Source organism: Leuciscus leuciscus (genome assembly GCF_965113295.1).
Source record: "Leuciscus leuciscus genome assembly, chromosome: 13".
NCBI lineage: Eukaryota > Metazoa > Chordata > Actinopteri > Cypriniformes > Leuciscidae > Leuciscus > Leuciscus leuciscus.
The window spans coordinates 17,966,295-17,992,973 of NC_138737.1; the positions used below are offsets into that span (position 1 = coordinate 17,966,295).

The 26,679-nt window shown below is 36.4% G+C and overlaps 1 protein-coding gene across 3 annotated transcripts; it reads right to left on the minus strand.

Moving 5' to 3' along the window:
- Nucleotides 1-273: 273 nt before the first annotated feature.
- LOC309513318 (ral guanine nucleotide dissociation stimulator) lies at nt 274-26,289 on the minus strand. 3 transcript variants are annotated; one of them, XM_082189092.1, is made up of 17 exons: nt 25,421-26,289; nt 10,440-10,744; nt 10,281-10,352; nt 9,948-10,141; nt 9,735-9,859; nt 9,238-9,453; nt 8,893-8,996; nt 8,525-8,609; nt 6,059-6,136; nt 5,784-5,870; nt 5,658-5,690; nt 4,388-4,509; nt 4,022-4,292; nt 3,386-3,460; nt 3,020-3,304; nt 2,815-2,929; nt 274-2,122 (listed from the first exon to the last, which is right to left on the minus strand). In XM_082189092.1, the coding sequence occupies exons 1-17, from the start codon at nt 25,598-25,600 to the stop codon at nt 1,947-1,949; spliced, it is 2,523 nt and encodes an 840-aa protein (XP_082045218.1). In that variant the 5' UTR covers nt 25,601-26,289; the 3' UTR covers nt 274-1,946. The 3 variants fall into 3 exon arrangements, with proteins under 3 accessions (XP_082045218.1, XP_082045216.1, XP_082045217.1); XM_082189090.1 differs by lacking the exon at nt 25,421-26,289 and adding an exon at nt 22,337-22,804; XM_082189091.1 differs by lacking the exon at nt 25,421-26,289 and adding an exon at nt 18,647-19,239.
- Between the last annotated feature and the right edge of the window lie 390 nt (nt 26,290-26,679).

Sequence of the window (26,679 nt, forward strand, 5' to 3'; positions counted from 1 at the left end):
CATAGAAAAAATTATTTATAACTATTTACACCTTTCATGTTTTATTTTATTGATCATACAAGCTCTCTTTGTACAACATATTAGTTGTTTTTACTTTCAAGATTCTCTTTGGAACATACTCTCATGCTGGAAACAATATTGCAAAATTTAGAATATTCCTTGTAATGATTTATTTTTATTTTTATAAAAAGCATTTTTACTTGTGGTTGATTATGTCTGTATATGAGACATTTGGCTTATGAAGGTGAAATCAAAAAACACAGAGACATCAAGTACTGGGCTCTCAGCGCCTCCACATTTATTTGTAAGTTCTTAAAAAAATGTAGTGCTCATTTGTACATACAAAGGTGCATTTATTAATTTATCTTCACAACAGTGAAATTATAAATAAAACAATTATAAAACATATAAATAAATAAAAATGGGGCAATGGCACAAACTGGAGTTCAACATTTAAACTTTGACATTAACATTCAGAGTTAGATTCAGACATACAAAAGGGTAAAAAAGGGGACAAAACCAAATACAAAATCAAGTCTGGATATGGCACATGTGTTGAGTGACAAGCTGCAGGCAGTAACATTTTAATTCATGTTCGTAGCTTCCTGACAGCATGTTTTGACAAGGAGATATTTATAACAGTGGAATCATCACTATAGGCATATATTTTCTCCATGCATTTTGAACTTTTCATAAATCATAAATAAAGCACAATCTTTATTTTGTTCCAGTTCAGTTATATAGTTGGCATATTAGCAAAAAAGCACCAACACTTAGTGAACTTCTTTCATCATATTACAATATAAGTTCCTCTATATCTTTTCTCTCAAAACGCACACATTCACACTAACATTCCCCTCTGGCCGAGCAAACACATCTGTAAATCTCTCCTGATGGGAACAAAATCCCTTCAATTTTTCTGCTCATCATACTAGACCACATGGTAAGAAAGCACTCATGGATATAGTTCACAATGCAAAAAGGCTTAGCAGGGTGAAGCCACTCACAGTGTTTGGTACAAAAAAGCTTTTCTGTAAAGATACAGCGTTCTATTATGTGAAACACAGAGAGAGGCCAGCTGCAAATAAAAGAGAACGGCTTTGGCATTGATATCTTTCTAAGACACGGATGACAACATTTGCGCTCTATATGCATTAAGAATATTATTTATGGTTTTTAAATAACCATAAATAACAGCGTAAATCCTGCACCTTAGACCTGTCATCTCCTCATGCTCAATTGTGACAGCCTCCTCATGAAGGTAACCAAGTCACTAGGCAGTCAATGGAGAATCCTTCAGTCTCGATTATTGCCGGAAAGGTTAATTTCGGGTTGTAATCAGTTCTGGGAAAACAGGCAAGCTAAACTGGCAGCAGCAACAGTCAAAACAGTTAGTAAAAGAACAAAAAGCAAACAAAAGACTGTACACTTTACATTGTTTACATTGTACATGTAATACTGTAGTCTTGCCATGAGCAGTCCTAATTTCTGAGAGACTGTGATAGCAAATTTTGCTAGAGTCCGAAGGGAGAACCTGTTTAAAGGGGAATCAAATAGAGACCCCACTTTGAATTTGAAAAGGACCAAGGACCACATCAGCTCTCCACAAATCTCTTGCTTTAAGGACCGTTCTAAAGTGCTTGAAATGTTTTTGTTTAGTGTGCTCATGCATGAATGACTGCATTTGGTAAATGCTTCCCACACACAGTGTGTCTCTCATGTGCAGTCTTAAGGCAAACCTTGTAAGAACCACAGTGTTCCTCCTGTGCCTGTCGCATTGTCCGTAGGGACAGGAAACACAGGCATAGCTTCCTGTAAGAAACAAGCTGCTCAATAACGCAACAAATCCATTGGATAAAAGCTCCAGATAATACTGTGGCAGGTTATTAAAGTGACTCTTGATAATCTTCAACAGTTTCAGGCTTGCTGAACTCAGAAGAGTGCTTTCAGAAGAAGCCCTTGGGTATTTTGAACCCTTTCTGCTTCATGCGCGGTAGAGTCAGGCTCGGGGAGCTCTTCGAGCGGCAGGTTTTGGGGACACCGCGCTTCCTCAACAAGAAGTCGTAGTTGGCAGATGAGTTCATGGCGTAGAAAACGTTCCCATTATCTGGGATTCTGAGTTCTGTGGGGTAGAAAAATTATGGTTAGAAATGTGTACAAGCTTAATTTGGACATTGAAAATCCCATCAGAATCAGAGTTTTGAGGCTATTTAAATGCTTATATTATATAGGAGGGGATATTGGACAAAAATATGGACATTCACTTTTTTTCCCCCAATAAAATGCTCTTTAGAATGAGCAAACACCACCTGCCATCAACTAGAAATGGCAAATAGCAAATAGCAATAAATTTTTTGGCTCATAACCAATAAATGGCTAATATTACAATTTAAAACATTTATTTTAAAACAATTATATATAAAATAAATATAAATATAAAATAATTAATTTAGAAATTTTAAATCGTTTTTTAAATAGTAAAAGTTAATCATTTTAATAACTACGAGTGAATTTAGAGCATCATAACATTATAATGTATAGTGTGAAAAATTGATATTTATTTTGAGATTTGCTAAATCTCAAATTTTACAGTGTTACTAAATTATTGTTGTTTTTAAAGATAACTTTAAGAGAGCATTAGATGATGGCTAAGGTCATTTAAATATAACAATAAGGAAAATTTGCTTGTATAAATTAAATATATATAAAAATCATCAGATACTGATAGATTAAAAACCAAATTTTACCTGATAATGTACCAATATATCCCTAAAAAAAATAAGCCCTTTGATATTTCCTGTTTCAAGTTTTTACCTTTATGCTTTGAGACCCTCTGAAATAGTTCATAGTCTTCTGACTTGTCATTGTCCAGGTTGTGCTTGACCATGGCTTTCCTAATGACACCAGGGGTTTTGTCCTGACTAGTCACCTGAAAAACATGATCATTGAGATTAACTTTACTACTACATCCCCAACATTCACTTATCTCTGTCAATCTCCCGTGATGTCTCTCACTCACCAGGATGCTCTTGTACATGTTGCCGTTGTCCGTGTCGAGGCTGACTCTGATGATGCAGCAGTCGTTCACCTGCTGGTTGTACAGCGGCAGGGAGAGAGACGAGTAGTCAGAGACGCCAGAGACCGACCGTTTGTGGAAGTGGAAGGCCTGCCCAGTGGAGGCGGACACTGAGGATGAGGATGAGGAAGAGGAAGAGGAAGAGGAGGTGGAGCTGCTGCAGCCAGACTCCAAACCCAAGCCTGATACAGAAGCATCCAAAGATGAAGGGGTGGACGACTCCCAGAGCTGGAAAATAGTGAATAAGTGAATAAACAAATATAATAATTCAGTTGAAATGATAAAATACGCCAAAGAAAATGCAAATACCTTGGAAGAAGAATCAGACGTAAGCTCCCCTGTATCTGAGGTTGATGTGGAATGTTTCACAGTTGGTGTGGATGTCTGGAGAAAGAATCAATAGTCAGGTTAATACTTATTTAATTCACTTATTTATTTATAAAAAGAATAATAAAATAATGGCTGGTAAAAAATTCCATTCTATTTTGTCTAAATAGGTTGAAAATAAAACACTAAAAGCTAAAATCAGTCCTTTTAAATGCTGAATTCAAGTGAATTTAGGGATTATTATAATGTACAGTATGATTAACAGATTTTGAACAGATATGAACAGATGAGATTTGCAAGAGATTACATTAAACAGTGTTTCTTTTCACATATTTCACATATGACTGTTTTATAACTGTTTCACATATAACTGTTTTGTAACTATATAGTTTTTGAAGGAAAAGGTAATCTAATTGTAAAACTAAGGGAAATTAGCATTCGCAATTCGCTATTCAACATTGTCAGATACCTATACATCTCGATTGCTAATCGTTTTGGTACTGCTATATCATGCATCATTGCCAACAATTGCAGAATTTTCTATATCTAAATCTATATCTAAACAATGTTTGCTAAGCATATCATGGAGACTGTAAATAAACAATAATATGGCCTTACTCTCTGACTCCCTGATTCTGGGGAGTTCAGCAGACTGAGACTCGTCTCCTCTGCGTCCGAGCTGCTGGATCCCACTGAGGTGAGGCTGAGGGAATCTGCTCCATCTTTGAAGCTCTCTTTGAACTGGCTTAAGCGAGGTTGCTCAAAGGACTTTGAGTGTGATGTCCCTGCGCTGCTGTAACCCGACTCCTCGCTCATGCGTTTGATGATGCCCCCGTTCTTTTTGCACACTGACTCAGAAGGCGGCTCGATATCACAGGACATAGAGTAGCTGAAACAGAAAAGACACCATAGATATTAAACACTAAGTTATTATTTCTATCATATATCTCTCACATCTTTTGTTTACTTTTTTTTCTTTCTCACCTCTCAGTCTCTGTAAGTTTCTCCACTCTCTTGAACCAGTCAGTGAAGCGCTGGTTTCTGGCGAAGTTGTAATAATTGCAGGTCAGCTGCAGCAACTTGATCTGAGCGATCACTTCAAATTCCTAAATGAATTAAAAAAAAAATTTACTTTGTTTATTTTTATTCATTTTATTTAATTATGAATGCATTTATGCAGTGTTAGGCAAGTTACTCTAAAAAAGTAATTAATTACTAGTTACTAATTACATCTTCAACAGTGTTTGCATTACTTAGTAACAAGTAATACTTTCTAAATCCCATATCAACCTCGACCAGGTGAACAATAGGTTAGGATAGACACAAAACTGCTCTTTTAATTTAATTCTAAAGTATTTAAAGGTTGAAGGTTACATTAGAAACATACATTTTAACATTAGACGTACATTTTTTATTAAATCCACTATAGAATTGTTCTATAGTCTATTTAATACAATTACATCAGAAGTAACTGTAATTAAGTTACTGAAAAATTAAGAGTAATCGCTTACTTTACTCTTCAAGGGAAAAGTAATTGAATTACAGTAATTAATTACTTAGTAATGCATTACACCCGACACCGGATAAGACCTGTTAACAGCAACAACGATAAGTATAACTAACTATATTAGCGTCCACACCAACCGATGATAAGATCCTGTTTATTATTAGTGTGTGGTGCAGTTTTCACCAAGATTGTTAAACTTGGGTGGATTCTGATTGGCTGCCAATGTTTTTATCAAAAACTAAAATCGCTTTGAAAGTAATTCCAACAATATCGTTCTTCTGTGTCGTTATTGTTATAGTTGTAGTGTGGACTTCCCTATTCTCACAGAATTAGAATAATTTTAAAAACATTATTGTCATAGTTCTCGTCTTTGGTGTGAATGGGCCTTTAGTCCAGCCTTTACTTAACCAATAAGATTTAAGAGGCCATGCAATACTGTGGATATAACAATGGCCTTTAGCTATGCCTTTATTTACAATAAACTGCTTTTAAAAACATTTCAAATATTGAGGACATACATTTTCATAGAATATATTATAGCAATTTCATCCTTATGCAATAAGATATAGTCCCTTGTATTTAAACAATAAAATGTTATTATATGGGTGCAGTGATGATAACACAGTGTCTAGGTGTTTCACATCTTAGCTATTATTACAACAGGTTAGTTAGCATGGTTGACCAATCAGCATCCAGGGATGGAATTATGCATTTTATAAAATATAATTCCTGTGCACAAAGACTCACCTTCCTCCTCTTCTCAAAGTTGATCATCCCAACCTGAAAAAACAAACAAAAAAACAACAACCAGAAATTATAAAACAGAATATTTTCAAATTACAAGAATATTACAATGATCTCTGTCCCCCTCACCTCAAGATGGTCTTTCATAGCAGTATCCAACATAACTAGGTCGGTCAGAAAAGTGCCAAGGTATGGAATAGTTCCTTGCACGACACCCTAAACAGCAGTGAGAAGAAGAGATACACTAAATAAATGAATAAACATACAGTTTATATTCTATTCAGGACAAATTCGTGTGATCTCTCTAAACTGAATATCTGACCCGTTTTAACCATAAGAGGGCGCTATAGCTTAATAAATATAAATTTCAACTGCCATTATGTGACATTTATACCTGTACATACCATGTCTCTTTGCTGCTGGTGTCTTCTCTGTGCTCCTTTGTGGTTAATCTCGATGATGGCAGATTTGGAGGTGCCCTCCTGGAAAATATTAGTATCACATCATCATTTTGAGTTTCAAAAGGGAAAGCATTTGCATTGACGCAATATTAGCAAGCAGTATAACCTGAAGGCAGATAAGGATGTCAAAGTGGAATCTTAAGACTGCACTGCCATGATATACAATGACGTAGAATGGAAGGGGAGTTTAACTGTTTGGCGTTTAGAGATAGTGCCAGCCAACACCCTGGGGAAGCCCTTTGGCATTTATCTGGCCACACATAAGGCCTATGACCTCATCCCAGGAATTCCCTCATAATGAACAGCAACAACTGCTAGTTTCTCGGCCCCCAGCACACATACCAAGGATATTGTTGAATGTACGGAAAGGAAAGCTCTCATCATGCTTGGTTACTTTCTATCGAGGTCAGCTATTTTCAAGGCAAGTTCCGAAAGTTACTTCTGCGGTGGAGATATCTCAACACAACTCAAACTATTTTTAACCCCCACACTTTCTGAGTCACATTTGTGTGTCATGGAACGTCAGGTTGCCACAACAAGGTTGTGATGAATTTGAACAGTATTCATTATTGAATTTGAACAGAAGTTAAATAAAACATCCTTGAAACAAGATACATTAACTTGAGAAGCACAATTGTGTTAGATAAAACATATCTTCAGAGAATACTCATAAACATTCAGAATTGTGGGGCAAGTTTTTTTTTAATGTTTTTGAGAAAAAGTCTCCTATGCTGGTAAAGCATCATTACACCAGTCTTTAGAGTCACATGATCCTTCAGAAATCATTCTAATACGATGATTTGGTGTCTGATACATTTTCTTGAGGACAATACATGATGATACATTTTCTTTCTGAGGACAAAATTACTGTTCAGAATTCTCTCTTTTCAAAGTTTCATAATGCTTTTAACACTAATGGATTCTTTTCAAGATGTCTATCAAATGCATGAAGCGTGCCCACTAGTGAAAAGTGCAAAAAGGATGAGTTTGATGCTCAGCAGGCCACAGAGAGCTGAGCGATGAGCCAGCAGGCTGCATATATTGTGCAAGTGAATATGGCTTTTCTGTTTACCCCGTGGCTGCTATAGAAACATAGCTTTACAGGGTTGACAGTCCGATGTAACCACATCCTGTCTTCCCCAGCAACAGATACAGCAAACGTTGGTGGCTTATAGTGCACTTATAGAAATTTGAAAAATGCTTGGTGTTTGAACATGTGACTGCTAACGTAAGGTGACTAGATTTCTGAAAAGGAAACTGGGGACATTTCCTAGTTCAGTGATCAAAATATAAATTAAATTTTAATTGTTATTTTCCATAAAATAAAATAAAATATTGTGGGTTGAGTTCCAAATACTAACATTATTATTAATAATAATTATTATTATTATGATGTTTGCGGGTCACCAAATATCACATTATGAAAAATAGTAAATAGTAACCATTGCAAATAGAAAACGGATCAAAACAGTATTATATTTATAACAAATGAATGATTTTGCAAAACAAATTAAAAACTGAAACAAATCGTTTTCTAATTCGAAAACTGTAAATATACTTTTTAATTGTTATTTTATGCTTGTTCTTTTGGAAATGGATCTATACTATCCCTAATTAGGCGTATTATTTGGGCTCATTTTGAGCAAATGTAATGGTAACACTTTACAGTAAGGTTCATTAGTTAACATTAGTTAACTACCTTAGTTAACAAACTAAGAATGAACAATACTTCTACAGCATTTATTAATCTCAGTTAATATTAATTTCAACATTTACTAATACGAAATTAAAATCAAAGGTTGTATTTGGTAACATTAGTTAATACACTGTGAACTAACATGAACAAACAATGAACAGCTGAATTTTTATTAACTAATGTTAACAAAGGTTAATAAATACAGTAACAAATGTATTGTTCATGGTTAGTTCATGTTAGTTAATACATTAACTAATGTTAACTAATGAACCTTATTGTAAAGTGTTACCAATGTAATTGTTAAAAAGTGCAATACAAAAATGTTATTATTTATTTGTTAACATTAACTACATTCGTTAATATGAATTTACAATGAAAAATTATTCTAAAGAATTGATCAATCTTAGTTAATGTTAATTCAATTAAGTAAAATATTAAAATCAAATGTTGTTTCTGTTCATATTAATGAAGTGAACAAACATGAACAATAAATAGTGAATACAAATAGTGAAAACAAAGATGAATAAATACTGTAAAAATGTATTGCTCATTGTTAGTTAATGCATTAGCTAATGTTAACTATTAGGACTTAATTGTAAAGTCTTAATTTATGCATATCTGGGTGTGCTAATGTAAATTAAGATGCATTTGTGGGAATTATAGCATTGTGCCCGCAGAAAGTACATGTGCAAAGCAACACCCTTTTTACTCACCTTAATGAGAAGCTCTCTGCTGAGGGAGTAATTATTGTCATCTGAGAAGATTTCAGACAGCTCTTGGAAAGTACGATAGCTTTCCCTGTAAGCAGAAGAAAACAGCTTGAGTCATAATCTATGTGAAATCCAAACACTGTAAATAACTAGCATTAAATCTCCTCTGCTCCTCCATCTCCAAATGCCCCACTATAAAACAAGTCTTTCATAAAGCGGTTTCAGCTGCTTCAGCTTTAACTAGAAGTCTGTATGAATGAACACACAAGAAGCAAGAAATGCTACTATTAATCAGTGGCTAATGCTAATGCTAAAGTGTTAGCGTTTACTCTGGCTAATCATTGCTGACAGAAATCCAGTCAGACTCTTACCGAGACACATCATCCCAGGTCCTCCTCAGCCTATGGATGGCATTACTCTGCAAGGCGGACAAGATGGCTTTCAGAGAGGAGAAGCTCTTCAGGATACGACATTTCTGAAGACAAACAAACAGATGTTCATGAACCACAAGTTTACTACATCAGAAAAGTCATTCATATGAAGCTGGTTACGTGATAAAAAGGTAAAAGTGTATTGGTTTACAAATCATGCACTATAAAAGTGTTTTGAGGTCATAGCATTATATATAACCATAACTGTGCAAGGAACCAGGCGGAAATAAGTCTTTATTAATCGATAATCTGCCTCCGTAATCATAATTTGTGTGAGTGTCTCACCCTGGCCACTTCTATCCAGTGTTCAATGCGCTTCGCTCTTTGAAAGGGTCTGAGAGACCTGTTATCCAAGCAGGTGGCAATCACACAGTTGGTCACGCTGTTGAATTGAGCAACAGTGGCACGGATGGTGGGTGCCAGGTGCTCTTTGCCCTTCTTATCCCGCTGGGACCATATGCCACCCAAACAATGGTAGGGAACAACCCTCTTAAACAGCTCCTGTGAAAAACAATGAGTTCAGTCGCATTCACCAGTTTAATTCGATTTGTACTATGAAAATGTTTTGCAGGACAACTTTATTTACACTTTAGAAATGTATTTAAATAGAAAAGTATTTAATGACTTGGAAAAGTAATGAACTTTGTTCAAAGGTTGAGGTGCAGTACAGTCCTTATTCTTTCTTCAGTTTCCCTACTCCTTTGCAACCAAATTAACCCCTAACCTTGTCCCTACTTAGACTTTTGCCATTAAGACAGATTGACAAAATCTTGATGTCTTACCGCATCCATGACCGTTAACTGCTCAGCGACTAGGGCAGGACTGAAGGACATGAAGTGTGAGGGGGAGAATTCATCCTCCAAACTGCTCTCCTCTGGTGTGGCAAAGGGGCAGGTGCACAGATCACCTGAAAAAGAAGAAGAGAAGTCGTCACAGTCAGTTTGAAAGACCATTTTTCAGTTGTTCAGAGATTCAATCATTTAGTGAAATTGTACCTTCAAGCTCAACCTCTGACTGTTGCCGTTGCTGGAAGTGTTCCAGCAGGTTATGGGCTCGTCTCTCCAGGTCCGATCCAGAGAAGTTGAGTTTCAAGTAGGATATGAGGCTCTGCAGGCATCCGTGGTCAGGAGGGCTCCAGAAATCCTCAGAATACTGATCCAACCATGCACCCAGGATAGATGAGACAGTACTGTCGAGCACATCAAATGAAAGTTGCACCCATATTAAAATACAGATAAGCCAACTATATTATTTTCATGTAACAGATAAATATCGACCGATACCAGATAAACTAAAAATGGGTTCAGTTGAACAACATAAAGACTTACTTTTTAAGTTCTGTGTGGTCCTCTGAGAGTTTTGGCTTGCCTGAGACTGGCTGATCATGCAGTTTGGCATACCTAAGATAGATAACAATGCATAGTAGGTAATATTGTAGTGTATGATTTGATTTTTCTAAAAGCACTAGGGATTGATGACACGTTTACCTGTTAAGCAGCAGGTCCAGCACTTGTTTGGTGGTGGCGAAAGCTCGGTATGTGCAGAGGAAAATAGTGACATATGTATAGTCCTTCCCTTTGAAGGCCAAAACCATGTACTCCACCAGTTTCTCCAGTGTGCCAGCCTTAATGGTCCGACCCTTGCAGGTCTCGTACAAACTGAGGGCGGAGTCTGTCTCCACGCCCAGCCATCGCTGCCCCTTACTGGCCGTCTGGTGGAGTTGCACCTTTCGGAGCGTGATGGTATAGATGGCTCCTTCCTCGAACTCCTCTCCAATCTCCTGAACTGAGCTCTACAGATAAAGAGGGAAGAAGGACTGAATATTCTGGTCCTTGTATCCTTATCAGACATTCTTCTATTTTATATATATACATACATATCCTCTATTTTAAAATATTTTAAAATGTACTTTATGCTTGTAATGGCAAAGCTGAATTTTCAGCAGCCATTACGCTAGTCTTCAGTGTCACATGACCTTCAGAAATCATACTAATATGCTGATTTGGTGCTCAAGAAACATTTCTTATTATCATCAATTTTGAAAACACTTGTGCTGCTTAATATTTTTGTGGAAACCATGATACATTTTTTCATGATTCTTTGATGAATAGAAAGTTCAGAAGACCTTTATTTGAAATATAAATCTTTTGTAACATTATAAATGTCTTTACTGTCACTTTTGATCAATTTAATGCACCCTTGCATAAAAAAATCTTACCCCAAACTTTTGAACACTGGTGTACATAACAAGTTATATATAGGCCAATATCACAAATCACAAAACCTTGTATCATCCAGACAGGGTCAGTTTTTTTTTAATATATAATGGACAGCTTTTTGTACATTATCTTACTTAAATACACAGCTACTTACAAAATAAATTTATCAAAATAATGATTGATGATTTTGATATATATATATATATATATATATATATATATATATATATATATATATATTGATTTGAGTTGAAATTATTTGATTATGTGGTCAGAAGAAAACAAACTGAGAAAATGTCAAATATAAATTTTTACGGCCATTTTGGAAAAATATTTGACTGCAGAATGTGATTAACCAATCAGTATTCCAGAGAAATTAATCATGTAATAAGTCATTACAGAGGTAAACAGAGAGTCTAATATATATATATATATATATATATATAAGAGCAAAGATAACTGATTATTATCAAATAAGTGCTATTCTTCTCACTGCATTGTTTGGTGAATTTGCAAGGTCACTCAGTTATAGTACAGCAAGAGCTTTAAGGGTGAGTCTAGGATTACTGCTCATTTAATTACTAAATAATCCACACACAGCCTTAACACTAAGTGCACAAGTCCAAGAGTGTGACTCTTTATCAGCCACTCTCACAAGGACCAGCCCTTTAACTCCACATCTTCAATGTGCATTAAGCAGTTACGTTTCTCTGGCCGATAAGACAGAGATCTCAGACTGTATACTGACACCTATTGCCATGGATGAAGCATGATGCAAACGTTGGTCTCCTGTCTCATTGAAGAATATGTGCCACCAGAGATTGATTTATTCAGCAACAATATATCTAAATTCTCTCTTCAACCAACACAAGTTTGTCATAAATTATTATAAAAACATGTCTAAGAATATTACTGAATGGTTTCATTCCATAAGTATCTACACAATGAAAGCCTGCAGCCAGTAAATTGAAAAAGGCTACTAACTCAAGTACTGTAACTGACATCATTATGGAAAGTAAGAGGGAACTCCCAGGGAACCGTGAGCTTTGCCACAGGCAAAGAGCCAGTCGTGTGGGGTGTATCCTGTATAAGTGTGGGTGTGAGTCAGTGCATGGTCATTTGAACAGCTTTCTCTACAGGAGATTGGTTAAACAGATAACCCAACCCCAGCTCTCTGCTCAGAAGTAGCTATGGTAACAAACACACAAACACGCACGCCACATAACAGTTTCTTTCAAATATAGTTGCTGAGATATTTTGGAAGTGCATCAATGGACAAAAAAATAAAAGGAACAAAGTTTCTTTCGCTTTCAAGCAATGTTGAAATGTTGCACAAACCTGTAAAACACACAAGATGTTCGATGTCTGTATGCGAGACAATTTCCCTCTGATGATCACAATGATGGTGATGGAGATCTCAGAGAATATATTATTATATTATATTATAATATATTATATTATATTTGATCCAGCCAGGGTGGCCATTATATTATATTATATCATATTATATTATATTATAACATTACTATGTAATCATATATTATATTATATAAATATGAACTTGATGTGCGTAAATAAAAAAATAAAAAATAAAAAATAAAAAAGGGGATGTAGACCACCTCACCAAAACAATAAAACAAAACAAAAAGTGAATCTACGCCCACTCTGGGAAGCCCCTTACTCTGTTGACATTAGTAGGCAGTAGCAGGATCGACCACAGAGACCTAACCAAAAAAAGGCCTGACACAACACAAGACCACTGTAAGATAACTCCTTGATGTCTGCCATTTCAAAACAGAAACAGAAACAGCACCTACACTCAGCTGGACTTTCTAAGGGAAAATCCACCTCAAACTACAGGCTGCAAGGGAAAGCGTAACAAAATGTTTGTATGGTGAAAGAATGTTGTTTTGCACTAATCACAGGCTTGCTTTTTGCTGATGTTATGGTATAAGTCACACAAAGACTATGACAGAATGCATTAAACAATTGTCAAACTCTGCTACATGCTGTGAACTAGACTGCCTCTGATCCAATAAAGCGACAGGGCTTCCTGGGAAAAGACAAAAAGTGCTGAAAAGTTACCACGTAACAGCTTCCTTGACAGATGCATCCTTCACAAACAATTCTTGGAACACATAAAAACAATGCAGAATTCCGGCTGTCAAAATCAGGGAGGAGTTAAAAGAAGTTAGAGGACAAGCCCAATTACGTGTCCACTTTAACATATTAACATTATAAAACAAATCAAGAAAAACAAGATGTGTTAAAAATAGACTTAAATATCAACAATCCCTGTTTTTGCATTCCAAAACAGATTGACTGACTATTCACACAAGTCATTTTAATACACTCAATTAGTTTTAAAAGCGCATATTTTTAAATCCAAAACTAGCTGTTTCTGTGCGAACATGAACAGTCATGGCGTGAAATGCTGAAAAACACTGAGACGTGTCGCAGTTGACAAAGACCGTTTGATATCTGATGTGTTTACCGCTGAAAAATAGTGCATTTGAAATGCAGCTGTAAAAACAACGTGAGAAAGTGAACGAATGAGGTCAGATGAAAGGAATTTGAAGCAGCAGTGATCAATCTGCTTGTGCTCAGCGTCAGTTGTCCTCCTGTTGATCATTAATAAGCCCGGCTTCAAAAGGCTAACATTCATTCGTATTCTTCAAAATGTGTCATAACATTGTCTGAATACCTAAGCACGTTTGCTTTTATTGCCTTGGCTGCGTATGACGCATAGCTGTGAAAAACATTGTCTCTGAGAATGATTTTATCTTGTAATATGATATTTATAAATGCCGTAAACAGATCACCGCTTAAGCCACTGTAAGCTGGGACCAAATCTCTTTTCTGTTAGTTATAGCCAGAAGCAAAACAGTGCTTATTTGTGTAATGAGAGCTATGGATTTGGGTTACGTTTCATATGTTCTCTCAAGATTCACGGTCCTGTACGATTATTAACCTAGAGAGAGAGATGGGATATGTTGAGCGAAGCTGCAGAGTGTGTATTTTGGCATTGCTCAGTAGGTTTTTTCAGCACACTCGGTTACAGCACATTAAACCTCAGCTCAGAGTGATGGCCAGATTCACTGCTGCAAACATCTACAGTGGAAAAAAGAGGAATTCATACTTTTAATCAGCAAGAATGCATTGAAGTGACTGTAATGTGACTGTAAAGACTTTTACATTGCTTCCAAAAAATTCTATTTCAAATAAACACTGTTCATTTGAACTTTCTATTCATCTGAAATAGAAAGAAGCCTGAAAAGAACGCTGATAATAATAAAAGAAATGTTTCTCAAGCTTCAAATCAGCATATTAGAATTATTTCTGAAGGATCACGTGACACTGAAGACTGGATGAATTTAGCTAAATTGGAGTAATTGGAATAAAATGTAGCTTTGCCATCATGGTAATAAATGACAATATATTGAACTAGAAAATTGTTATTTTAGATTGCAACAATATTTCACATTATTTTACTGAGCATCAACTTTCTCCAAAACACTGGGTAAAACATCACTGAGCTGCAATGATTAAAGGGTTAGTTCACCCAAAAATGAAAATTCTGTCAGTAATTACTCACCCTCATGTTGTTCCAACCCCGAAGACCTATTTTTGATTAAATCTGAGAGCTGGATCACTCCTCCATAGGCTTCTAAGACATTATAACTTGCTGGCCCAGAAAATGCATTAAAGACATCGTTAATATAGTCCAAGTGACTACAGTGGCTCAATCTTAAGTTTATAAAGCGACGAGAATAGTTTTTGTGCGAAAAAACAACAAAAATAACGACTTTATTCCACTATTTATTTCCTTCTCTCTGGGCCTCGAGTTTTTTCACGTAGTATAACTGAGCAGCGCTTCTGTGTTGTACGTCACTTGGACTATATTAACGATGTCTTTAATGCATTTTCTGGGCCAGCAAGTTATAATGTCTTAGAAGCCTATGGAGGAGTGATCCAGCTCTCAGATTTAATCAAAAATATCTTAATTTGTGTTCCGAAGATGAACGAAGGTCTTACGGGGTTGGAACAACATGAGGGTGAGTAATTAATGACAGAATTTTCCTTTTTGGGTGAACTAACCTTTTAACCTCAGATGAGCTTTTCTGTATTGTTTGCATACTTTGAATATTTTCAATTTGATAAATGACTTTATCAGTATTTTTCTGGCTTGGATGTTGTTAATAATAACTGGATGTTGCTGTCGCTATTTTGCCTTTGTTTTGGTTGTGCCAAGGTTTTCATGAAATCTGCTCAAGCATTTTAGAATGAGATTAGCAGAACCAAGGAAGGAATTCTCCAATATAAGCCCTGGAGAAAGAATTACGCCTGAGTGCAGATCAGAACTGCTGAGTGTGGTCGCTGTCCGGCTCCAGAATAGCGCAGATGTAGATATAAGGAATGTATGCATGGTGTTATTCTGAGAACCGATGATTTCTGCACATTAAATAATTGTATTTGTCTACATTCTACATGAAAAACCACAATAAATGTATATTATGGTCATAAAAAGTTGTTCCCACGTGTCTCATGACCAAAATTCATTGATGTTGGGTGGTTTAATAAGACTTAGAATATGGCGCATTAGGATGGATAGCCTACTTTTTGAGTTGAACAGACAAAAATTCACTTCATATCATCTCCCATGTAAAGTCACAATTTAGTTTTGTAAAGATTTTCCATTTTTGGTGAACGATTCGTTTAAAAACTCTAGAAGTATGCTATTCTGTTCCATTCTATTTTGTTCAATCACTTTCACACTTGGAAATATTCATTGGGCAGACCATTCATTCAAAGTGTTTTACAGTGCATTTTTATCAGTATGTGAACTGAACCCATGACCATGGCATTGATAGCACCACTGGTTGAGCTGCTTTTCGACATGTAACCTAACAAACCTGATTTAACAGTGATGTATTAAGTATTTGTATATTACGCCTTATACAATTGTTTAAATACATCAACGCTCACCTACGTATCCCTGCCTCTTCACTCTGCCACTTTCCACTTTCCTGCCTCTCACATCCACTGTTCCTCCCTCTCACCCCTTTATTTCCATTCAAGAGATCTTTCATGACAAAAGCGTCTCTGTATGTGTCAATGTGACCCCTGTCTGTTCTCCTCCTTAATCAAAGCTGAGCTCCGCTGTCCCCATTATGACGTTCTGAGTTCAATCTATCACACAAAGGCCTCTTTAAGAAGAATGGAGAATTCGTAAACAATTTTGACAAACCCAGGAGAACAATGACAAAAAGTATTATAGCGATAACCCAGCGTTACCAGTGCCCAAGTTTGGGCTCAGTAAGATTTATTATTCTTTTTTTTTATTAATACTTATATTCAGCAAGGGTGCATTAAATTGGACAAAAGTGACAGTTATAATGTTACAAAAGATTTATATTCCAAATAAATGCTGTTCTTTAAGTTTATATTCATCAAAGACTCCTAAAAAAATTAAACAGTACAACTATTTTCAACATTGATAATAATAAGGAATATTTCTTGAGCAGCAAATCAGCATTAGAATGATTTCTGAAGGATCATGTGACACTGAAGACTGGAGTAATGAAGCTGAAAAGTCATCTTTGCCGTCACAGGAATAAATTACATTTTATATCATATTACAATAGAAAATATTTATTTAAAATTGTAATAATATCTCAGAAAATGACCGTTTTACTGTCTTTTTTGTTAAATACAGCTTTGGTGAGCATAAGATAAACAAATCTTACTGATCCCAAACTTTGAATGTACGAGTCGTCCGTTTATGACAATAACACAGCATTAAAGTGCTCTTACACAATATCTTACACATGTTCCTTTATGTCAGCTGTTACGTTAAGAGATTAGCTGATCTATGTACTGAGCCAATGATCCATTATACAAGGGTACTTCTACTTTTACATCATGCTGTTTTGGTTTAGATCTTCAGGGATGACGTAACCAATTCTGAGCTCTAGCCAGGCCATCTGCAGGCTTGAATCACTTTAAAAGCAGAGATAAGTGCCTGTAGTGCCCCCCCTTTTTTTTTTACAAGCCATCCCATAAAAGAAAGAGGATGAGAGAGCACAAGATAAGAGAGAGCGATTTATAGCAAAATTATTCGACCATTGCAACTCCATCCATTACTCATGGTTACCCAAGAGGGCCAACTTTTTGGAGGTTTGGAAATGCCATGCCAACTATTTTCACATTAAAATGGATAATTAAGAAAATATGATTTCTTTAAAGGTTTTAGTGCTTTGCTGGGTGGAATGGCAGATTTAACCATCACTAATTGTGTAATGAAAGCCGATTAGATTTAGTCCAGTGAGGGTTAGCAGCTGGTGACACACTGAAACCTTCTTTTTGTGCATGACTAAAGTAAAGCTGCAACATCGTAAACAAGTTTTGGTGTGAACCGCCGTTTAAGTCACAACAATGTGCTGTTGTATTAAAAGACAAGATAAAAAGGGGACATGTTGTTCACACACCATAGACAGATATCTCAAGTTTAGCATAACAAGCAACCGTAAAATGCGTGACTGCCATGGTGATTAAATAATTGACTTGTCTTCAAAAATAACCAAGAAAAACATTTTGCACTGGAGAGTTTAAGAAGTCACGAAGAGAAAATCAGTAATGAAAGTCTTTCATCACATCTGGTAAGTTAATGCGCTGTCACGTATTATATAAGAGGTTCTCAAATATAATCATTTATTCTCAGCTGACATATCTATTGTGGGCAATCTCATCATAACAAACAGCCCCTGTTAAACTATCAAAATAACATAATATCAATAACATCTGATTGTATTAACCTTTCTTTCCATGTCCTTAGCTAAATCATCCTGAGGGGAGCCTGTGTTTTTATTTAATGCCTAAAGGACGTAAATCTCATCTGACTGTTTTATTTCCATGGCCCTTTTTGGGGAGAATTTAGAGAGGGGAAAGTTGGAGAAAAGGGGGAACGGCCTACTCTTGCCAAGAGTATGGTGGAGACTCAGTTTTGGTTTACTTCAGGTGGGCCTTCAAGTACAATAGATCTGTGTAAATGCATTTATTCTGTATTTTTGTGGAATATATATTGCAGATGGCATAAGACTAATTCATACAAGACAAAGATAAATAGATAATATAGAGCCAATGCAATTTGCAACTGAGGAAAAAGTATTTGAAATAGAGCAAAAGTATTTGAAAACGTTTACTCTAAGCTGTTCTAGCTCAAAGTTTTCTATAAAAGAAAGAAACAATGGAAAAGTAGAACAAAAACACTCATGCCAGCTCAGTAACATTTACATAGACACTATTATGCAAAACATGCCAAGAAAACATGGGAAGAAACGTAAAAGACCCCTAACATATATAAACAACCATTCATTTCAAAGCAAGAATAAAGACAAGATGTTAAGTTAGTTAGATAGTTATAAATGAAAGAATGTGATTTGAGCAATGACGTTTAAATCTTTGTAGGCTATTACCTCAAGCATAGGCAGATCAGGGTCCAAATGCGTAAAACTATTTAAGACCACCGGACATCCATCTTCGGCCGCGATCTCCAGCTTCACCCCATCCCAAATGTTTTTAATTCTCCATGTGCTGGACTCAAACAGCTCATCCAGGGACGTCGGTTTGACACCCAAAGCGTCCGACTGCATCCCCATAATGTAGACCATAACCGAAATACTGTCACTGTTTACGATCTATTATTTTATAACAAGCTCCATATTCTGTCATTCAGACTTCTGCTTTAGCAACGAGTGCTTGTCTGTATAGGTTCGGGTGAAGTACAGAAGGGAATACCCTGCTTGAGCCGCTAGGCCCCGCCCCTTCCCGAGCGGAGCGCGCATGTGGCCCCGCCCCTCGCTCCTTCTATGACTAATCGTGATGTCAGCTTCCGGGAAACTCTGTTGTGCGCTACTAAAATATCACTTTTAATCGCTTGATTATTACTCAACAGGCCATAAATAGACGGGTGCAACTGTAATAATTATGTGGCATTAATTAAACTATCATATGACTCATTATCATGCTTTTGTTTAAATGGGTTTTTGTGTATAAATAAGAGGATCTATTCTGCCCACGTGTATCAAATTGAATACATAAAAAAAATAAAAAATAAAAACACACAACAATAATAATAATTATATAAGTGCATTTAACTCCTCTATTGTCTCTATATCATTTTTGACTAATTTTATATAAGAAATACAAAATAGGCTACATTTCACATAACTTTTGGAATTGTGAACCAGGCTTTTTGTGACACTGTTTCTAAACAAAACAATAAAAACACTTAAATAACATATGGTCTTTCAGTATATTGTACAGCTTCGGTTTGCCAGCAAATATATGAATCAAATTGGACTATATATATATATATATATATATATATATATATATATATACTGTATATATATATATATATATATATATATATATATATATATATATATATATAATATATATATATATACTGTGTTCTCAAATGTAGCCCCTCTGTACTCTATGGAAAGGGTGCAAGAAGGGCTCCTGATTAATGATTATACCGTGCCACTAAAATAAAGATATTCTTAATAGTCCAATTGGACTTTTTAACCAGGCCGGCTCATTAACACATTTCCAATGCTCTTCCTGATCCATACTTTTTGGGACAGCCACCTGTATATGAATAACCAACATTTTAGGTTATTCCTGTTTTAGCCTCAAAATATGTGTTTAGCTACTAGCCTAGTTACCACAAAAACACACAACCCCAGCATGCTCTTACCAACGCCATGACCCTGACTTTAATATACTAATAGCGCCCTCTGTTGGAAAACACTGGTAACTTACTCTTCGGGCATGACTGCAACACTGACGCAAAGCTCCTAAGGAAACTCGAACCCTCCAGAGGAATAGTTTTGCGGGAAAGAGAAGCAGCTGTGCACCTGGTGTTTTCCCATACAGTTTTTCCCCTGAGGTAACCATTATGATGATATTGTGAAATCTGACAAGACAGACTATAGGAGCTCTGTGCTATAGGAGCTGTGGAGATGCTTTTTAAGTATTAGGCCACTTAACTTCTAAGTGCAATGAAATATTTATTTGCAACTTGAAAAAATAAAATAAATAAATAAATAAATATATATATATCGATTGAATGATTTACACTCACATTAAGAACCCAGAGAGACTAATTAATGTCATTTCCATTTTAAAACACACACACACACACACACACACACACACACATCATGGGTCATGGCGTTGGTAAGATCATGCTGGGGTTGTGTGTTTTTGTGGTAACTAGGCTAGTAGCTAAACACATATTTTGAGGCTAAAACAGGAATAACCTAAAATGTAGGTTATTCATATACAGGTGGCTGTCCCAAAAAGTATGGATCAGGAAGAGCATTGGAAATGTGTTAATGAGCCGGCCTGGTTAAAAAGTCCAATTGGACTATTAAGATTATCTTTATTTTAATGGCACGGTATCATGAGCCCTTCTTGCACCCTTTCCATAGAGTACAGAGGGGCTACATTTGAGAACATTATTATATATATATATATATTGTCAAATATTTGCTGACAAACCGAAGCTGTAGCCTACAATTTACTGAAAGACCATATGTTATTTAAGTGTTTTTATTGTTTTGTTTAGAAACAGTGTCACAAAGCCTGGTTCTGGAATATATATTAGAATTTTTTTTTAATACAGTATATCGTATTATTAATAAACACATTACCATTCAAAAGTTTGGTGTCGGTAAGATTATTATTCTTTATTCTTTTTTGGAAAGTAGTCTCATGCTCACCATGGCTGATTTTTATTGGATAAAAAATACAGTAAAAGCAGTAATATTGTGAAATATTACACTTTAAAATAACTGTTTTCTATTTGAATATTTGATTATTTATTCCTGTGATGGCAAAGCTGAATTTTCATCATCATTACTCCAGTCTTCAGTGTCACACAATCCTTCAGAAATCATTATAATATGCAGATTTGATATACAATATATGGGCCTAAATGTCCATGCAGTATTTTTCTTTAACAGAGATGACCCATGGCACCAAAAGTTTGGGATTGCTGTAACATGTATACTTAGGCTAAGGCTATCTCTGCCACAGCTGGAACTCAATTGCACAACCACTATTTACACTGCTCTCTGCTGAGATTGATAGATAACAGCTTGTTGTTCTCTTTCAGCACCAGCATGGTTTATAATTCTTTGAAGAAGCTTCATTTGATCTCTTTTGTTCTTTTTCCCAGACACACGCAGTCAAAAACCAGGTGATTATAGGATCTAGAAGAACTTTTCCATACTCCTTTCTATCAGTAATCAAGGCCATCAGAGCTCTCACATAAATGTTAGCAAACAATGTTCACCCTGAACCCAGTCTCCTCTCAAACCTGTGTCAACCTGAGAAAGGACACTTGTACTTTGAGAGTACACAGTTTCAAATGGGGACAAATGTAATGAGCCTGCAAACAAAGTGATCTTGCATATGCTATACATGCTATTTCTTTTCCTTGTACTCATCATTTCAGTTTGATACACAACAACCCAGTGGCACCTTTTCAAGGGAAAGCGATTTCAACTCCAAAAAGATTTAATAGCACATCAATTCTGAGTGATTACTGGGAATGTATTGAAAATGTAACGTTTTCTTTCTTTCTGTCTTCCTTTGTTTACCAGGTCAAAATAAAGGAAGACCCAGAAGAGGATAAATAAGGTACTTATCAGCCTGTGGAAAGCACCTGAAAGATACTATCACAGCCAAGAATGGTTTAAAAGATGCAGGAAACAACTTGTCACTCATTGGTATCCATTTACACCCACACACAAACACTGCACACCTTAAAGGCATGTCAAACTGTAGTTTGCACTGATTTCATCATATTTCTAGGAGCAGCACTAACTTCCAATGAAATCTCTCTGCATGCTCCAGGAAATGCCTTTTTCTGTAATCCCAGAAATTAGTACGTTTACAGGTCAACCAATAACACTACAGACAACATGAAATATTAATAAACATAACAATGTAATCATAAAACATTTATTTTGACAACATTAATAGAATAAAATCAGCTGATAGCTAACATCAGCTGATAGCTAGTTCTGATAAGACTAACTATAAATTTGCAGCCTATTAGAGACCATAAACAAATAAGTAGTTCTTCTTACCTGTTTTCTTTCCTCTAAACCTTCCAAATCACAGAACAGATCATTATTCACGTACACACAACCAAAGCCACACCAGCGTATCAGTTGAACAAGCTGATCAATTCTGTCTTTCCAGCACATCACCTTCTCGAATGAGTCTTTGTAGCATATGAACTGCAAGGGATCCTCGATCTTGTGACAGATACGAAGCGCAAAATTCTCCTTCTCCATTCGCTGACCCCAAAAACACTGGCCCTGTCCGACACGTGTGGACTCAAACAGCTGTATCAATATGCAGGGAACATGGTAACACAACTCTCTCACTGAAATCTGCAACATCTACTGAAGTGTTTCTCATAAGCTCTTCTGTTAACACCTTCAAGGTTACCAAGGAATCATTTGTGGTGCACAAGCCTCCGGGAGTTTAGGTAGAATTCCCACGCAAAACGGAAAGTGCAAGTGAAGCAATCAAATGGCACTAAAACCTGTGTGACAACTTTGTTCCAACAAGAAATCAAACCATGTGAAGGAGCATATGACGTCACTACAAAACACGTGTTATCATTTTACCCTGCATTGTTATCTTTCTTTGATACCTTACCAAACCATGTTTCTTTACCCAGTGACAATAATCCTTCTTATTTTGGAGTCAATCAGTTTTTTAATAGAATGAAATCAGGTTTTACCTTGTGTTTGGTCTCAACAATCTGGGCAAAACACATTCTGTTAACTATAACTGTCTGACAGTTCTGTAATTCACAATTTCCAGGAGTAAAAACATAGTCAAAGTCAAATTTAAACAAAGTCATGGTACCGGATTGATGAGAAATAATGAAATACGAAGTAATCACTGGATTTGACAGTTTTTTAGGTTAGTGACATTACATTTTTGAAAGATATTCAGAGTTTTTAGTTATTTAATAGCAAGAAAACTAGATTTCCACTGTTAATTCTGCTAATTATGTATATGAAATATTCAATAATACTTTATTTAGAGTCTCTACACAGTTTTGACTGTTCTGTACAATGATTTGCTGATACTGCCATGCCATTATTTAAATGGACAGTTCTTGGCTAGAATAAGATGCAGTATGGATCGTCAAAGGTCTGGCTGTGTGAGACTAGACAAAACCTGACCCACAAACACAGACCACAGTTGGATACTGATGTTCAAGAGGAAAGACCTTGTCAATGCATGTCTATGTGGCTTAAAACAATGATGTTGTTATAACAATGTGAAACAGCTTTCAATATGGAAGTACAATCTGACAACAGCTTTAAGTATTGAAGACACCTACCTTATTTTCAAAAATAGGTCAAAGATTTAATTCACTGACCTAATGTAGTATGTAAATCCCTGATTCTTTTTCACAGAGAGAGCTCACATACTTTCCTTTCTTGAGTGCCACAGAAACACCATTCTGTGGCTCAATTTATTACCCTGCTTTATTCTCTGGAGCTCAATTACAATTCTAAGGCGCTTTGACACTCAGAACTTGGCATTTAAAAGTGCTTTCTCCTCACGACTGAGGCCAAAAGAGAAACTATATAAAAAACCTAGTCCAGTCCAGTCAATGAGTACAGACAGTCACTGGCTGAGATACGGATACAAGCCGATCCGATACCACCGTTGCCAAAAATCACTGCTGGAAACATTTTGATCATTAATAAAAAAAAAAAGGTGTTGTACCAAGTGTATTGACGTGTATGAATCTTTATTTTGATTGAGATCAGATATTGAGATCAATTTAAGGTGTTCATTCATTGAAGTAAGACTTAGTTAGGAATTGAGCATCCATGATCAAGAAAAAAAACATCTGGTTGAAAACACGTGCAAAGTTCTTAGAAATGTATTCTGTATTCATGTTGGTTTCAGGTAATGAATTCAGTAACAAAAAAAGTTATTTTCCTTGCACTGTGAATAGATGTGAGTGCACATCTAAATATTTTCAAAAACATACATAGAATTATTTTTTAAAAAGCATCATGGCTTATTAATTAAACAATTATAAAATATAAGTTTTTGGGGAGTGGCACCACATGATATTTTACAACCTGATCAAACCTTGCCTTGCCTTAATAACTAATGTATTACGACTAATTATCTCGTATTTTAAGAGACTTTATGACTTTGACTCACAGCCATGGTGGTCTGCAGGGGTCCTCGCTATGACATAATTTCCTTCTTTATGTATTTCCTCTTGGTTTGGCAGACAAAGTTTTAAAAATATATAATAATAAGCAGTAAAGCAGTTTGGTTTTTATAATTTTTTTCCCCCCTAAGAAATAATAATAAAATATGCCTAATAAGGTTTTGTTTTCAAGAGTTTCAGAAGTATTTTAGAATTTACAGTTGGATCACCCAAATATTATTTCACTTTCAGTCCTCCAAAAAATATCTAAATGAATTTTTATTTAGAAATGAAAAACATGCCTAAGAGGTGAATGCAAAGACACAGCAGAATAAACTGCACTTTTAACATATTTTTTTAATAAATGAATATTAACCCATTTCATTAACACTTATTCAAACAGATCCAAAACAAAAGCCATAGGACCAACAGTGAATCACATTCATTTCCAGATGACTCCTAAAACTCGAAGCAGTTGCAGTACTGAAGTGAAGCATGTAATATGCAATAAAGGAAGCCTCTGTAACCTAGACACATACTGAGACCTGCAGAAGTGCTGACACATAAAAACATCTGCTACTTAGCAAAAGTAGCACATTTTCCTTGAACATCTCTGTCCAAAATGTGGCACTGACATTTAAAAAAAGAAAACGGCATATACTGTAGCCACGGGCAGCATAGCAACAACATCCTGTTCCGCATGCCAAAAGTGGAACTCATTACTGAGTGTAAGATAAACTCCAGACGCCGTTATCGATTAGTTGTAACCCGTTTAATGACAAGGAACAGTGTGAACTGTGGAGAATAGAGGACCGTCAGTTAAAGTCCTCTCTGGCTCTAAGCCAACATGCACGAAAATAGCAGAATACAGCCGAAGGGTGAGTACATACTTCAACTAAATGAAAACACATGCACACAGACAAGAACTCGCACCAGGTGAATCAGAACGAAACGACTGCAGTCTCTCTCTTACCAGATCATCCAGGATGGAGACAGGAAAATCAAACATGCACATCTTCACAGGCTGAGCCAGGGCTTTATGCAGACTGAACAGAGACTTGGGCTCCATCTTCCCCGATGGAAAGAGTGCAGGCTGCTGTCCAGGCGCCTGCTTCATATTAGGGGTGTGCTGCTCCCCCTTGTCCGCTCTCATTGATACACAACTCCCTCCCTCCCTTTCTCCCTTTCAATCGTTCCCTTTCCAGAGTGAGTGCACGGGCACTCTCGCTCTTTCTGTATTTCTCTGTACTAGTTTACACGCAGCAAAAAAAGGAACTTGCTGCCGCTGTCACTAACACTCTGTTGCCATCTACTTCTCTCGCCTCAGAAGACGGTAAGAAATCTGAAGAACTCGACCTCCTCCCAGTGCTTCCTTTTGCACATTGTCTCTCCTTCTAACAATCTCCTAACCATGTAAACACCCACACCCCTACATGCGACGTAGGTATGCAGGTACATCTCGCTTTAAAATGCACTGTCTCTCTCTCTCTGTGTCTCTCCCTCCCTCTCAAGCCAGCTGTACATCACATTCAGTCTATGGCTATCACTCACACTCCTGTTTTCCAGCTCAGGAAGATGTAGGAGAGTTTGGCCGGGTGTTTTTCTGCCTTCTGCTGTGCTTTTCCCCAGGCGTGCCCCTCTGAGACCTTCTGTTTGTGTATCTGAGAGCGCTTCGGCAGTGGAAAAGTGCTCTCTGGCTCATGTGCTCTGTCCATTTTGCACGAGCAACAACAACAAAAAAAGTGTCCAGGCAGAGTGTGTTCTCGCTCGCGTGACCAGTCTGCCCAGTGACCTGTGCAGCTGGGAGTCTGAATCCTTCAACACACACACACACACACACACACACACACACACACACACACACACACACACACACACACACACACACACGCAAATGGCACACATACACTCACATCCATTAAAGAGTTGAAAAAAATTGCAATGCCCTATCATTAAATCTAGGTCACAAAGCTTTTCGTCCAAAAGATCTGTCCTATACTGACACAGTATGCGCACAAATACATTATGCAGGAACTGTTCATATAAGGCATAAGCAACAGGATGAAAACGCATAAACCTGAACAGCACACGGTTCAATACCAGAGGGTTGCATGTGATGATTATCTAACGGCAGACATAGTTGAGGACCACGGGGAGGTGGCACTCTATTATGAAAGCACAGACTGTGGGAACTGTTTTGAAATGCAGAGGATATCCTACGCAGCCATAGAG

Bases quoted from the DNA above. Each gene is read 5' to 3' on its own strand.
- LOC309513318 (XM_082189090.1), bottom strand. From the start codon at position 22,654: ATGTTGCAGATTTCAGTGAGAGAGTTGTGTTACCATGTTCCCTGCATA. The intron at 10,745-22,336 runs GTAAGAAGAACT...CTTTATCTGTAG, and splicing joins GTTTAGAGGAAAGAAAACAG to AGCTCAGTTCAGGAGATTGG. The intron at 3,461-4,021 runs GTAAGGCCATAT...TTCTTTCTCCAG, and splicing joins CAGAATCAGGGAGTCAGAGA to ACATCCACACCAACTGTGAA.